Source organism: Spermophilus citellus, assembly GCF_964194105.1.
Source record: "Spermophilus citellus genome assembly, chromosome: 4".
Classification (NCBI taxonomy): Eukaryota; Metazoa; Chordata; class Mammalia; order Rodentia; family Sciuridae; genus Spermophilus; species Spermophilus citellus.
In genome coordinates this window covers 68,693,644-68,710,431 of record NC_138185.1, presented here as the reverse complement: position 1 = coordinate 68,710,431, position 16,788 = coordinate 68,693,644, and the positions used below count along the sequence as shown (strand labels likewise).

General features: G+C 37.7%; 1 protein-coding gene across 1 annotated transcript in view; it reads left to right on the top strand.

The window, feature by feature from the left end:
• The window catches only part of IQGAP1 (IQ motif containing GTPase activating protein 1), a 105,379-nt gene that overhangs the window by 53,033 nt on the left and 35,558 nt on the right, over positions 1 to 16,788 (top strand). Inside the window, exons 10-15 of the mRNA XM_081290854.1 lie at positions 3,327 to 3,490; positions 4,483 to 4,567; positions 5,571 to 5,734; positions 5,926 to 6,086; positions 7,479 to 7,603; positions 10,546 to 10,709. Of these exons, the coding sequence (XP_081146980.1) occupies positions 3,327 to 3,490; positions 4,483 to 4,567; positions 5,571 to 5,734; positions 5,926 to 6,086; positions 7,479 to 7,603; positions 10,546 to 10,709 (863 nt within the window). The remainder of the gene's footprint in view (positions 1 to 3,326; positions 3,491 to 4,482; positions 4,568 to 5,570; positions 5,735 to 5,925; positions 6,087 to 7,478; positions 7,604 to 10,545; positions 10,710 to 16,788) is intronic.

Here is a 16,788-nt window from a genome sequence, read left to right as displayed (position 1 = left end):
TTTCTTATGCTGTATCTCTCTGAATACTTAGGTTAGCAAATATAAACTGGACTGTGCTTATACTTAGTACTCTGTATGAGAAGAAAGTCCAGCATGTTTCCTGTTGCATAGAGTACATAAAATATTTTTTTTGCTTTACTAAGGAATTTTTCCTACAATATCGTTCAGGGTTTTATAATGTTTATTGCTTTACCTTGCTAATTATATGAGAATTATAAACTTGTAAGAAAATAATCATAAGTGTGTATACTCAGTATTCTATGCACATCGTTCTGCTATGGTCACAGAAGTTCTTTCAAATAAACTCAATATAGTGGGAAAGGTAGCCATGCAAATGAATAATTTCAGGACAGCTTTATTATAACAAGGTAGCAAAGATACATGAGGTGCAGTCATAAAGAAGGGAATGGAGACTTAAGGTTGGGGTAGGTTTTCAGTGCATGTGAATATTCACTGAGATTCTTAGGAAAGATAAGAGGATGAGGATAAGACAGAGAGGGACCATCTTTTCCTAATTTTAGAGAAAGTATGAGGAATATTATGTTCTTAGGAAGACTTTCTCATCTTAAGTAATTATAAAGGTTTTTGTTGTTGTTGTTGTTGTTGTTAGGGTATGAGAACCGGCAACACTGCTCATTAACACTGCCCCAGAGGAAATCTGCAGGCTGAGTAGTTAGAAACCAGAAAATATTTTATTTTTTGTTAAGTAGAATAAGAAAATTAAAGTTAATAATTAAAGTTCAGTGAGAGAAAATATTTAAATGTTCTATTCACATTTTTACATATGAAAGTAGTAAATTTATGCTTCCAGAGAAAGCATAATTGACTAGAGGCTTTTGTAGCAAATACTCAGATTCTGTAGTTCATACTTGGACAAAATCTGGTTGCTCCCTGAATTGATTTTATTTTCTGCCCCTACTATAAAAAAATAATAAAAATTTAAAAAACCTCAGTGAGGATGGGGATATTTGTTTTGTTAACTGCTGTTTTCACAGCATATAGCAGGACCTCGGTGAATATTGTGGAAGGAATAATGGCCATGTAGACCTTCAGCTTTGATTCAAGAAGATTATGTATACCTTGGCTCAGGGCTCAGGTAGTTGAATTACAGGCATAATCATTAGGAAGAAATAAGCAGTCTCCCGGGAACCTACAATGAGATCATAAATCCAGAGCAGTTTTTTCTTTCGTAACTTTTGGTTTTATTAGTTCTGTTTCTCCCCTATTGTACCTGCTCCCTACCCCCATAGTAAAAGGCATATGTTTATTGAAGGAATAGGAAAAGGGAAAGGGGACACTTACAGGGAGAGACTGGGTCCTCTCAGAGGGGAGAAGGGCCGCCATTTTCCATTTTATTTAAGACTTTATTTTCCCATGGGTTGTTTTGTCTTTCTAAGAACTTATATTAATAGTTGATTTTTTTAATGAAATCATTTTAAACTAATAAGTTTTGTTATGACCTAGATATTTTGAATTTTTGTGTTTTATTGGTTTCTTTTTGCTCCATTGGTGATAAAATCAGATGTTCATCTGTGAGTAGTGGAGTAATAGTCCATTTTTTTCCTAAAAAAGAAAAAAAAAGAGGGCTGGGGGTATAGCTCAGGTGGTTTAGTGCTTGCCTAGCCTGGGTTCAATCCCCAGCACCACAATACACACACACACACACACACACATAAAACAACAACAACAACAAAAAAAAAACTAAAAACAATAAAGTAAGTATGATTTCTGACTGGGTATAATTTCTGAAATCAAAGTATTCTAACTTTGAACTTAATAACACCTTATTTATTTTACAATATATAAAGGGCTTTCATGGGTATTTCATTTAATCCTAAAAATCACTCTATCAGCTCAGCATGATGACATGAGCCTATATTCCACAGTACTTGGGACGCTGAAGCAGGAGGATTACTTGAACCCAAGAGTTTGAAACAGCCTGGGCAACATAGTAAGATACTATGTCTTTAAAAAAAAAAAATCACCCTATTAGGGAGGTATCTTTACTATCACATTCAGATGAATGAATATCTGGGTTTCCACTGTCAGATGTTACATTAAAGAACTTGTGTGACATTGGAGTCTATGGTTGGAAGTAGAAAGTGTTTATTTAGTTGTTTGGTTTTTTTTTCCAATGTGGTACTGGGATGGAACCCAGTGCTTCATGCATGCCAGGCAAGTACTCTACCACTGAGCCACAACCCCAGCCTTAGAAGTAGAGGTTGAGAGGGGAAGACAGCTCCTTCCACTCTGCAGTTGATGTCTGGACACTGACTACCATGGCTTGAGAGTGTTCAGGAAATATCAGGATAATGAATGGATTCTAAATGCTGTATAAGAAATGGTTGAAGAAACTCAGGCTCTTGGTAAGGAATGCATTGTCATAGGAAGCCAGAGGAGTTAGATATATTCTGTGTGAACTCTAGGGTGGGAACTTTAAAAAGTCTTAGAAACAAAATTGTCAAAAATTTAGTAAATTGTCATATTCTATACTTTTATCTGTTTAATAGTCTATAAACATGATCTGCTCAACTACTGGGCATTTTAGAAAGTCTGGATTGGTGGCTTCTATTAGTGTCCATATCAGTGCCAAGCTATCTACATCTGGAAGCTTTTAAGTAAGCTTGGGTGTGGCTTAGGAATCTGTATGGAATTTGGTAAACAACCTGGTTAAGACCCCCTGGACTGGATAACTTTAAGATTATCTTCTAATGCACAATGGAATTTTACTCAGCCATAAAGAAGAAAGAAATTATGGCATTTGTTGGTAAATGGATGAAACTGGGGAACATCCGTGCTAAATGAAATAAACCAGATTCAGAAAATCAAGGGTCAGATGTTCTTCCCATGTACAGAAGCTAGAGCAAAGTAAGGGGAATAAAAAAAGGGCATGGGTAGTCAGATATCATAAAGACAGAGGGAAGATCAGCAGAGTAGGAGATTGACTGGAAAGGGGGGGAAATACAGAATGAATTTCACAAAATTAGGTTATATCTATAAAGTGCCAATTAAATATATAAATGAGTGGAAGGTAGACCAGTAGAATAGAAGAAGGGGAGTAGGTGGAGGGAAAGTGGGGGACACTGGGGACTGAAATGGACTATATAAATTCCATGCATAAATGATTATGTCAAAATAAAGCTACCTATTATGCACAACTATAATGCACCAATAAAAGCAAAAAAAAAAGTATCTTCTAATCCTAAAATCTGAAATATTACAGATAAAGGCCAAATAATATTCCCCTAATCTGGAACTGAGTTTGAGGCTATTATACTAATATGGTATCTCTTTTTAAAGCCTTTTGTCTTTTTCTTCCTCCTCAGCATTTTCTGCATTAGCAAATATTGACCTGGCTTTAGAGCAGGGAGATGCCCTGGCCTTGTTCAAGACTCTGCAGTCTCCTGCTCTGGGTCTTCGAGGACTCCAGCAACAGAACAGTGACTGGTACTTCAAGCAGCTCCTCAGTGATAAGCAGCTGAAGAGACAGGTGAACATACTCTGGGTGGAACCTGCAAGAGTTCCTGTACATCCATTTGATTTTTGTCTTTGATATTGGGCATTGAACCAGGTGCATTAACCATTGAGACAAATCTCCAGCCCTTTTTATTTTTTATTTCAAGACAGGGTCTCGCTAGGTTGCTGAGGCTGACATTGAATTTGCCATCCTCCTCCCTCAGTCTCCCTAATCACTGGAATTACAGGCATGCACCACTGCACCCAGCTATTTACATCCTTTTGAATTTCATGCTGTCATTTAAAGATATGGCCTTTTCTTATTCCTAATCTCTTTTCCATCATTAGTTGAAAAAAACTTTCCTTAGCTAAATTATACATTATCTTCAGCCCTCTTTTGCTTTTAGAGCTGTGAATCCTTTTAAAATAATTAATACCCTGAATCTAACCACTTCTTCACTTCAGTTTTCCTGCTCCTCCCTGAGAAAAAGCCTTTGAAGGAAAACAAAATCTGAATTTTTTTACATTATTACTTGGGAATTTCCACTTTAAAACAAACACACACCACACACTAGTTTGCCTTGGCCAACACTGGGAAAATACTTAATTTTTTCTATGGGTAGATTATGTGGAATTAAATTTTGTGGAGTTTTGGGTTTTTGTTTTTGTTTTTTTAAAGAACAAACATGAAGGGCTTTCTTTTTTGTCTAAATAAGGGCAAATATACATTTTACAAATTCTCTGTATGTTGGTTAGAGAAAGTAGCATTAATGTGCTCTAATGATTCTGTAAACATTTTCTCTCAGAACATTTTGATGCTTTTCACAAAATAGTTTTAAAAATGTGCTGATATCTGGAAAGTCACTCTAGTCCAGATTTGTCTCTAGCCAAGCTGATACTTGGCTCCATGTAGCCCATAGCTGTCACTTGTGTTCACCCTGTGTCTGCTGCTAAGATATGAAAACTATCAGGTCTAGAGGCATAGGCATGAGTAACGTCTTCATAAATGTTCTTTGCTTTTCTCAGAGTGGTCATACTGATCCCCTGCAAAAAGAGGAGCTGCAGTCTGGAGTAGATGCTGCAAACATTGCTGCCCAACAATATCAGAGAAGTAAGAATCCTCTCAGCTGGGTGTCCCCTGAAATATTTAGGATGGGAGGAAATTTGTGGCTTTATGTCAATAAGGGTGTGAGGTTAGCATCTATTATCCCTCACCCTCTGCCCCAAGCCTACTAGCCATAATAACTACCAAGTACTTTGGGAGGCTCTAGGGTTCTTCCATTTTTTTTTTTGGCGGGGTGGGAAGTGTTGGCGTGGGTACCAGGGATTGATCTCAGGGACATTTGACCACTGAGCCACATTCCCAGCCCTATTTTGTATTTTATTTAGAGACAGGGTCTCACCGAGTTTCTTAGCGCCTCGCTTTTGCTGAGGCTGGCTTTGAACTGGCAATCCTCTTTCCTCCGCCTCCAGAGCTGCTGGGATTACAGGCGTGCACCACTGCGCCTAATGGGTTCTTCCAGTTTAAAAGTAGAAGTAGAGTTAATGCAGGCTCACTTTGGCCAATAAGCACTTTATAGTCAGGGAAATATCTAGAGGAGGAGATACTAGATTGGTAAAATTTGAATTGTGAATGAGGAAAAGAAGAATGTTCCTTATGTGAGACAATAAGGAAGAAAGTGGGAGCAGGGGTGCAAAAGGTGAGCAATTCATTTAAGGAAATGGTGGTTAGAATAAAATTTTTATATATGTTTTGGGTTGAATAAAGTCAGACAAAGTGTTAGAAAAGACTGTGGAATGCTTTGAATTGTAGCCTAAGATGTATTTGCTGGACTCTAGGGGAAAGAAAAGATGTTTTAGGTGGAGATGATAGTGGCATATGGGATGAGTTGAGTAGAAAGAAAACACAGATGAGGAGAATGATTAGGAGGCTGCCCTTATTGAAATGTGGTTCACATGTCATACATCATACAAAAGAAGCAACATTTAAAAGATGAAAGATCCACTTCAAGCTTCATAGCCTGATATTTCATAGCTTCAGTGAAAATTGTCACCTCCTTTCCCATAGGGCTGTCTAAGCCTGCTGCATTTCTGACCTCCTATTTTCTGCATAGGATTGGCAGCAGTGGCAGCAATTAATGCTGCAATCCAGAAGGGTGTTGCTGAGAAGACTGTTTTGGAACTAATGAATCATGAAGCGCAGCTGCCCCAGGTGTATCCATTTGCTGCTGATCTTTATCAGAAGGAACTTGCTACTCTGCAGCAACAGAGTCCTGAAGTAAGTTAGTCAATCCTCTCTTGTTTGTAAGCCAAATGGGGTGGAAGTAAATTTAATATCCACATCTTAATAAGCTTAGGTAGAATGTTTTTCCAGAAACTTACTTTTCTTATAGTTTATTTAAACTTCTGTCTCTTTTGGTATTGGAGAATACCTCCACTTACTCTTTTTCTTTCTCCCTTTCTGTACAGCATAACCTCACCCATCCAGAGCTCTCTGTTGCTGTGGAGATGCTATCATCAGTGGCCCTAATCAACAGGGCACTGGAATCAGGAGACATTAGTACAGTGTGGAAGCAATTAAGCAGTTCAGTTACAGGCCTTACCAACATTGAGGAAGAAAACTGTCAGAGGTGGGTGCCCACAGTAAATGCATTGAGTCCATTACATACCTGATAATCCCTACATTTCATCTATCTTCTCTTCTGTTTTCTCTGCAGGCATTATGACTATAGTGTAATCATTCTTTTTTTGTTTGTTTGTTGTTGTTGTTGTTGTGCTTTGATTCTTTTTATTCTGTATTAAGCTGAAGCATTTACAGTACATTACAGATACCATGATGTTCCTCTCCTAAATACATGTGCTTATCTAAATTTGTTATATAGCCAAAATAACACTGTACTATCAGCAATATTAATACTTCTTTTAATATCTTCTAAATCTTAGTTTTGTTTTTTTTTTTTCATTCTTGTTCAGTTGTTCCAAAACTGTCCTTTATAACTGGTTTATTCAAACCGGGATCTAGACCAGGACCATGTGTGGCATCTGGCTTATGTCCCTTAGGTTTCTTTTAATCTAGAATAGGTCCTCTTTTTCATGACACTGACTTGTTAATGAGATGGGGCTAGTTGTTCTATAAAATTTCTCATCTTATGTATAGTTCTAGGAGCTTTCTCATGTTGCTTATTCTTATAAATTGGAAATTGGATCTAAAGGCTTAACATGATTTAGTTCACCATTTTTGTGATGTGAATATGATATCAAAAGACATAAGATCTATTTTTTCTTCTATTTGAGATTCTTAGATTTTTTTTTTAAAGAGAGAGTGATAGAGGGAGAGAGAGAGAGAGAGAATTTTTTTAATATTTATTTTTTAGTTATTGGCGGACACAACATCGTTGTTTGTATGTGGTGCTGAGGATCGAACCCAGGCTGCACGCTTGCCAGGCGAGCATGCTACTGCTTGAGCCACATCCCCAGCCCCAGGATATCATTTCTTTTTGAACCTTTTACAACATGAAAGTGCTCCTTTCCCATTAACTGTTCACAGAATATTTTTTAACCCAATAGAGAATTTTTGCTTAAATCAGCCCTTTAAAAGTTGCTGAATAATGATTTGTTCATCTGTCATTGCTCCTACATTTATTAGCTCATGTGTCTGGTTGAGGAGGTGCTGGGAATTTAGCTCAGGGCCTCATGTGTGCTAGGCAGATGCTCTACCTTTGAGCTGCACACCCAGTTTTTTGTTTTTGTTTTTTTTTTTTTTTTTTTTTTTTTGGTCATTAAAGGAATTGCTTCAGTTGTTGCCCTTGATTCTATATATAACAAGCTATTGAATAAGTGACTTCCTTACATTTTCACATTTTGTTTAAGGGAACTCCTCAATCCCAAAACTTGCCTATAGATTATATCAAACAGTTGGGGTACCCTAGAGTTCCTTTGTTCTTTGAGTACTGTGTTCCTTAGTCTTCTCATTTCTGTTATAATCCTGAAGGTCTTTTGTTCTTGATTGGGGTTGGGGGCAGGTATCTCGATGAGTTGATGAAACTGAAAGCTCAGGCACATGCAGAGAATAATGAATTCATCACATGGAATGATATCCAAGCTTGTGTAGACCATGTGAACCTGGTGGTACAAGAGGAACATGAACGTGAGTAATCATCCTGCCCCTCAAGTAATGTCACTACTAAAGATGATGCAATTTCCACGAACTGGTTCTAGATATCGTTGCTAAAATAACTTTTTTTTTTTTGGGGGGGGGGTACCAGGGATTGAACTTGAACTTGGGGGCACTCAACCACTGAGCCACATCCCCAGCCCTATTTTATATTTTATTTAGGGACAGAGTCCCACTGAGTTGCTTAGTGCCTCGCTTTTGCTGAGGCTGGCTTTGAACTTGTAATCCTCCTGCCTCAGCCTCCCAAGCTCCTGGGATAACAGGCATGTGCTCTACACCTTGTTAGAATAATTTGTGTGTGTGTGTGTGTGTGTGTGTGTGTGTGTGTATGTATGGTGCTGGGGATTCTACCTAGGGCCTTGTGCTTGCAAGGCAAGCACTCTACCAACTGAGACCCTAGAATAACTTTTGAGAGAAAAATATTTATAAAACTCAAAAAGCTAAGGTTGGGGAGCTGGGATTGTGGCTCAGTGGTACAGCACTTGTCTAGCATGTACGAAGCACTGGGTTCAATTCTCAGCACCACATATAAATAAGTAAATAAAATAAAGGTCCATGAACAACTAATAAAAATACTTTTTTAAAAAAGCTAACATTGGATACTGTTTTCAAAACACTAGGCAATTGCTATAGTTAGGTATGAATCTAATAAATAAGTTTGAGGGACTGGGGATGTAGCTCCAGTGGTAGGACACTTATTTAACATGCATGGGGCCCTGGGTTCAATCCCTAGTACTGCTGCCAAAGAAACAAAACAATAAGAATAAGAAATTTGGGGCTGGGGTTGTGGCTCAGCGGTAGAGCACTCGCCCAGCACGTACAAGGCCCTGGGTTTGATCCTCAGCACCATATAAAAATAAATAAATAAAATAAAGGTATGTGTCCAACCACAACTAAAAACAATAGATATTTTTTAAAAAGTAATTTTTTCAGGAGGTGAATTGAATGTGATATGTTACTATTAAATGCTGTGGGTTTTTTTTTTTTTTTGGTGTGTGTATGTGTTTGTTGCTTTGCTCAGGTGGAGGGCACTATCCTCCACAAGAATCCTCTTGCTTTACACACCTGCCTTAAGTTCCAGGCGGGGTTCTTAGGTCACTGCACTTGTGAACAATTGGCTATAAATTTGGGGGTTCCTTCTGTCCCCTCAGGCTCAATAGTTTGCTATTGAGAACTGGAAAAAGTGCTAGACTTATGATAATAGTTTTATTACAAAGATATAAATTAGGGCAATCAAATGAAGAGACCCATAGGGCAATATTTGGGAGGGTCTCAAATACAAGGCTCTGTGCCTTCAGTTCGTGTCTTCCTCCTGATATTGATGTATATCACCCACCTGAGAAGCTCACCAGAACAGTTTTTATTTGGGCTTCATTATTTACACATGGTTGACTGAATTAATTGTCCATGTGATTAAACTCAGTGCCCATTCTGCTTTCTCTTCCTGGCATTCAGGAGGCCAGGCTGGTATCACATGACTCTAAGCCCCAGTCTTAACAATAATGTGGTTGATCTTTCCAGCATGGCTAGTTCCCATCCTCAAATTACCTAGAGGCCCACTAGCAGTTGTTGGTTAGCATAAAGGCAGTTTTGGTGTGAGGATCCACTATAAAGAACACGGATACATCTGTCACTCAGGTTATTCTAAGGATTTTAGAGGCTCCCTCCCAGGAACTAGGGACAAAGACCAGCCAAATTTTGCATGTATAAGAGTCCTTATAAAAATACACAGTTGCCTAAATACTTCTCATTTTAATTTCCTTTAAGAAATAACAGCTCATTCAGAGGGAAAGAGATTTGCCTTGGAATGGTGGTGGTGATGGTGGTGGTGGTGGTGGGGGGGGCGGGCTAGGTTTAAATCTTCCATCTGCCTCTTGTTTAATATATTATCTTAAGAGAAAAGATTCTTAAACTTTCTCTTTTCTTCTATAAAAATATTTAATTAGGGGCTGGGGTTGTGGCTCAGTGGTAGAGTGCTCACCAGCACTAAGAACCCTTAAACTCTGACTTTTTATGAGTCAGGAGTAGTTAATTACATTTTTTTAAATGCAAATATTTCACAATACTGAATTTTTAAAAAAAATACCTTTATTTATTTATTTATTTATTTATTTATTTATTTATTTATTTATTTATTTATTTTGTGTGTGTGGCTGAGGATCGAACCCAGGGCCTTCATGTGCTAGGTGAGCACTCTACTGCTGAGTTACAACCCCAGCCCTATTACATATTTGAATGTACCTGAAAGCTATAAAGCCAGTTTCATCAAAATTCCCTGTCAATTTTAAGTTAGAAGAATTAAAAAAACAAAACAAAAAAAAACTTTGGCTTTCAATAGGAATGAGTATGAGGGACTCTAGATTAAATAAGAACTAAATTATTATTTTTTTAAACATTTTCTTTTAGTTGTAGGTGGACACAATACCTTTATTTTATTTATTTATATGTGGTGCTGAGGATCAAACCCAATGCCCCACGTGTGCTACGCAAGTGCTTGACCACTGAGCCACCATCCCAGCCCACACTAAATTATTTTTAAAAAGTATTTCTTACTGGGTGGTCTGATTCATGGTTACTCTGGTGGACATATGATTAGCATGTTTCAAGATTTATTTTTAGAAAGAGATCTCAGCCAAATTTGCCAAATTTTATTCTATTGTGTGCATGTGCTAATATGTAACAACAAATCCACCATTATATACTATTATAATGCACCAATAAAAATGGGGAAAAATGGAAAATGAGTCTCACTATATTGCATATGCTGATCTTGAGCTTGTGGATTCAAGAGGTCCTTCCCCCTCAGACACCTGAGTAACGGCTACTACAAGTGTTCACCACCATGCTTGGATAGGATTGATTTGTTTATACATTTTGTAATTTTAAAAAAATAACCTTTTTCTTTGTATATCTAGGGATTTTGGCCATTGGTTTAATTAATGAAGCCCTGGATGAAGGTGATGCCCAAAAAACTCTGCAGACCCTGCAAATTCCTGCAGCTAAACTTGAAGGAGTTCTTGCAGAAGTAGCCCAGCATTACCAAGATACACTGATTAGAGCAAAGAGAGAAAAGGCCCAGGTGAGCAGTGTTGGATTTATTCTTTTTGTTTAGAGCAATTCATCCTTTATAAAGATGGGATGTCTCCTTGATGTATTTATTGACAATTTTCTGGTCCCCCATAGATTAAGAGCACTGGAGAGAGTGAACTATGAGAATTAGAGACTCCACTTTCCTGAAGTTCATGCTATTTTACATATTTGGGGTTTTGTTTTTGTTGTTAGTTGTAGACATTTCTCCTAGGGTAAATTCTTTATTGAAAATGTACAAACTATATAAGTATTCAAGTTACATAAATTTTTAAAACTTAACATGCCTGTGTAATTGGTATACAGAGTATAGGAAGCATTACCAGCACCCCTCAAATTTCCTTCATGTCCTCCCTGTCCATTCTGCCATTTGGTGGTAACCACTATCCTGATTTTTAACAACATAGCTCATTTTTGCCCATTTTTAAACTATATTTAAATTGAACCATACACTATGTATTCTTTTGGTATTGAGCTTCTGTTGCCCAACATGTTAGTGATGTTCATCTGTGTGGTCACATGTAATAATAGTTTATTCATTCTCATTGTTTTGTACTATCCTATTGTACAATGATGTATTCTATTACTGGTGAAATTTTGTTTTGTTTTTTTTCCCCCCGGTTACTGGGGATTGAACCTGTGGATGCTCTACCACTGAGCTCTCTCTCCAGCCATTCTATTTATTTATTTTATGATTTTATTTTTTGATACTAGAAATGGAACCCAGGGGTGCTTTACCATTGACTGCATCCTTAATCCTTTTTATTTTGAAACAGTCTTGCTGAATTGTCCAGGCTGGCCTTGAACTTGTGATCCTCCTCTGCCTCAGCCTTCTGAATTGCTGGGATTACAGGCATGTGTGAACATGCCTGACACTTTTTTTAGACAGGGTGTCCCTAAGTTGTGGAGGCTGGCCTCAAACTTTCATCATCCTAAAAAGGAACCAAATCATGCTATATATGTTCCTTTGTGACTGGCTGCTCTCCCCCGCCACCTGTAATGGGAATTGAACTCAGGGCTGTTCTTTTCAATTATGAAACAGGGTCTTACTAAGTTGCCCAGGGTGGCCTTGAACTTGCCATCCTCTTTCCTCAATCTCCCAAAAAGCTAGGTTTACAGGCATGCACCACTGTGTCTTGTGTGACTAGCTTCTTAGATGTAGCTTGATTTATTCAACCGTAATATGTATCAGTACTTCATTTTTTTTATTACTGAATAATATTCTGTTGCAGACATTTTATTTTTTTCATTGATAAGTCAATGGCTGTATAGGTTATTTCTACTTTATTTCTATTAGGAATAATGTTGCTATAAAAGTGCTTTTAAAATTAATTGTATAAACCCATCTTTTAAAAAGTTTATTGGTTGTGGTTCCTAGCTAGTTTGTTGTGGAAACTGAAAATAATTTATACTTCTTTTTATGCTGTTGTTGTCTAGGAAGTTGCCTTGTATGTAGTAGGCCTCATGTATTAGTTGCATGATTAAAACATAATTACATCTATTTTTCTAATTGTGATCTTTTAAGTTCTTTCTAAGTAATAACAGCTAAATAGGAAGAACCATGGCTTCCTTTTCTGACTTAGAAAATCCCTCAAGTGATATACTTAGAGGGACTTGAAAAGCTAAAAGGAAATTTTAATTCAAGGAGTCGGATTCTTTCTGGGAAGTCAGAGATAAAAAAAAAAAATAGCTGAAGGCTCTAGTGTATGGGAGGAGTTGCTTATACACTGACACCATGCAGGCACTATAAATTTGGATTGGAGTGAAGGAGTTGTGGGTAATATTATAGTGTTAACTGATCTCCTTTGATTCCCTTGCCATGAGAGTAGTTGACAGTTTACATGTCCTAATCACGTGAGTGTAGTGGTTGTAGGTTTTCTTTAAGAGGCACATTATTATGCAGAATGTCACCTGATCCCATGCAGAGGGTTGAATCAACTCCTATTTCACAGGCAAGAAATGGAGACTAAGGGATCATCTGATTTCATGTATTTGAGTAAGAAGGAGTTGGCTTTGGAGAAGCCAGAATCTGAGGTCTCAATCTTTCATTTATTCATTGAACTTGGCTAATCATCAGAAAAGTAACTTAAAAATACATATTTCTAAATTTTAATTCTACTGATTTAGAATATCAGCTGTGGGGCCTGGCTGCAATGATTCTGTATAGTTTGGAGGTAATAGTGTTTGCTTTCAGGAATGTCCAAAGGAGCCTTATATCGATGGGACTGTCAGAAGAGTGGAATTTGGGAGAATATACTAGGTTGAGATCCATATCTAAAGAGGAAAGTAGATAGTACAGAATGTGCATAGTCCTCACTCACGTTGTAAGGCTGTTTGCTCTTTTTTTAATGGTACTGAGGGTTGAACGCAGGGATTCTCTACCACCAAACTATGTCCTCAGCCCTTTTTATTTTTTATTTTTGGGTCTCCTTAAGTTGCCAAGACTGGCTTCAAACTTAACAATCTTCTTGCCTCAGCCCCTCAAAGTAGCCTGGGATTACAGGTCTGCTTCACTTTGCCTGGCTCTGTCTACTCCTTTTTTTTTTTTTTATTTTTTAATTTTTTTTAAAGAGAGAGTGAGAGAGGAGAGAGAGAGAGAATTTTTAATATTTATTTTTTAGTTCTCCACAGACACAACATCCTTGTTGGTATGTGGTGCTGAGGATCGAACCCGGGCCGCACGCATGCCAGGCGAGCGCGCTACTGCTTGAGCCACATCCCCAGCCCATCTGTCTACTCCTTTTGTTTGCATCATGGGAGTTAAACTTTAAGAGGGTGTGAGTGGAGTTTGAAGCATTTCCTTTTGCTGTGGAATAACTTTTCAGAGTTCATCAAAGTGGAGGAAGGGTAGAGTTGAAGAAAAATTTGCTTAACTTTGTCAGGTCCCAGCTTCATCAACTACACTATAGGTGGAATTGTCTTTTTGAAGCTTCAGGATTTTTTTTAATATTTATTTTTTAGTTATAGGTGGACACAATATCTTTATTTTATTATTATTATTATTATTATTTTTATGTGGTGCTGAGGATTGAACCCAGGGCCTCATGCATGCTAGGCGAGCACTCTACCTCTAAGCCACAACTCCAGCCCTGAAGCTTCAGTTTTTCTTCCAAGTTTCTATGGGTCATTTTGGGAATGGTTTTAAAAATAAATATCACTGCATTCCAAATTTTGTAAGCAAAATACCTTCATTTGTTTTCTTGTAGTATCTTTGTGTATACTCTTGGTATGGAGTAATACTGGTCTTATAGAGTGATTTGGAAATCATCCTATAAGGAATTATTTCCTTATAGAAAGAGTTTGGAAGTATTTCTAAAGGTTTGGTTAATTGTTCTTTAAACATTTGATAGAATTCACCAGGAAAGCCATATGATCCTGGGGTTGTAGGGGGTTTTTTTTGTGGTGATGGGTGGGGTTTGATTATGAATTCTGCTTCTATGCTTGACATCAGTCAATTTACATTATCTGGAAGTATTCTTTCTGCCCCTTTTTCTTCTTGTCTTCAGGGAATCTCATCATGCGCACCTCAGCATAATGGTGGCCAGATCTCAGGCTTTGTCCATTTTTCTTTATTATTTTTTTTGCTGATTCTCAGATCATCTCGATTGACCTATTTCAAGTTTTCTTCCTCTTCTTCCTTCTCCTCCTCCTCCTCCTCCTCCTCTTCTTCTTCTTCTTCTTCTTCTTCTTCTTAGTTGTATATGAACACAATACCTTTGTTTTATTTGTTTATTTTTTTTAATGTGGTGTGAGGATTGAATCCAGTGTTTCACACATGCCAGGCAAGCGCGCTACCACTGAGCTACAACCCCAGTCCAAGTATGCTAATTTTTTTCTTTCACTTGTTCAAATCTATTTTGACCCTCTCTAGTGATTTTTTTCTTTCAGCTATTGTACTTTTCAATTCCAGAATTTCAGTTTTAGTGTAGTTTGATTTCTCTTGGTGAGACATACTTTTCTTTAATTCTCTAGACATGATTTCCTTTAGTTCTCTAACATACTTAAAATAGCTGAATTAAGCCTTTGTAAGTCTAATTTTGGGCTTCCTTAAGGATGCTTTCCCTTTGTTTATGTTTTTGGAAACTAGACAATTTATTAATCAAATGTGGCAACCCTGGAAATCAAATTTCACTACTTCTTGAGGGTTTGTTCAGTGACTTTTCTGAATTCTGTAAGGCATATTCTTATCATGGGTCCCCTGATGTCAGCTGGGTTAGCTAGTGGTGAACTAATGTTAAATCATTTCCTTCAATCCCAAAGCCAATAAGGCTTCCAGCTGTTGCAGAGGAGCACTGTGCACATGTTGGAGCACAACTTCAACACTTAAACCAGTTTGTAATTCTGTCTTAACCTTCACTTCATATTGCCCAGATGCTCAAGGTCAGCCCAAGGTGAGACTTGTAGTTTTATCATATCTTCTCTGAGTATGTACAAATCCCACAAATTCACTGTGACCTTCTAGATTCCCATCCCAGGAATATGTCACATTTTTAAAGTTCTCCCTGGATATCTTATTCTCAAGCTTTTCCTTCTAAGCTTTTTGGTTAGTCTATGTTTGCCCAAACTCTTATCCATTGCTGCAGGTTTCCATGATGTTGAATTTACCTCTTACTGCCCCAGGAGGAAAGTCTGTCTGCACAGTTAGTTAGGTCAAATAAGGACAGACAGGCAAGTGTGATCCTCCAGGGAACCATCAAACAGGCCAATTAATGACAGTTCTCTGGGGGAGCTTTGAAGTCAGGGTGGGGACAGGTGGGAATATGACAGTTAAAAGCTCGCCACTAAAAGCTGAATATTCTTACCAAGATTTACTATTTTGAGTTAGCCCTCCCAAAGCTGCAAGCCTTTGATTAATCACCGTCGTTTTTTTAAAAATTTGATTCTATTTTCCTCTCCTTGTATTTGTTCCTTTTATACCTCTTTCTCTAAACTTCCACTATGCAGCAACTAATGGATTAACATCTAACCAGCAGGAACCAAAAGGGCTATGCTCTATTCTGATTGTTTATGTTGTGTAGTTGATAAATGTTAAGTAGAGTCACATGTGTTAATGTGTATGTGTTATGTCCAGGTCTGTGGCTATGTACATGTGTATATGTAATATTTTGACTATCACACACATAAACCATGTCACATAATATGCTTGACATCAGTCAATTTACATTATCTGGAAGTATTCTTTCTGCCCCTTTTTCTTCTTGTCTTCAGGGAATCTCATCGTGCGTGCGTAAGAAGTACCCCATACTAGGGTTGTGTTTTTGTGCTTTTTATATATATATATACACACATATATACATAAAATAGCCATTCTTTTACCCTTCTCTTTTCCTTTCCCCATGTTTTCTGGCTCTCTTACCACTTTTTCTTCCCGATAGTACTGGGGATCGAACCCAGGGGCACTCTACCACTGAACTATGTGTCCAACCTCGCCTTTAAAAAAAAAATTGACATAGGATTTTGCTAAGTTGTTCAGGTTGGCCTTGAACTTAACCATCCTCCTGCCTCAGCCTCTCAAATAGCGTGAGATTATAGGTGTGTGCCACCATGCTTGGCTCCTTTACCTCTTTCACCTCCAGTTATTGCTCACTCCTTTTTAAAAATTCTTATTTCTGGTCCTTATCCATCCATCCACCCCCACCCCCAAAGGTACAAACTTTTTTTTTTTAATGCCTTTATTTATTTACTTTTATGTGGTGCTGAGGATCGAACCCAGTGCCTCATAAGTGCTAGGCAAGTGCTCTACCATTGAGTCACAACCCCACCCCCTGGTCCTTATCTCTTTACCTCTTTTGAAATGTAATCATGTTCCTAAGTGCCTATCAGAGTTGTTAGGGGGCTGTACTTTATTTTGAATAGCATTTTCACATTAAATCTTTTTTGTCTCAGTATTCTCTGTGATACTTAGCTCAGGGTTTTAATGCCATCCTCAGTGATTTGAGTTAATCTTGGATTATCTCTTTAGAACAAACTTCACTGATCCGTGAGTTTTATGATCTTATTTGATCTTATTCAATGTACTTGGAGCAATAAGAACCTGCTCTTCCTTTACATATTTCACTGAGGTGAAATAT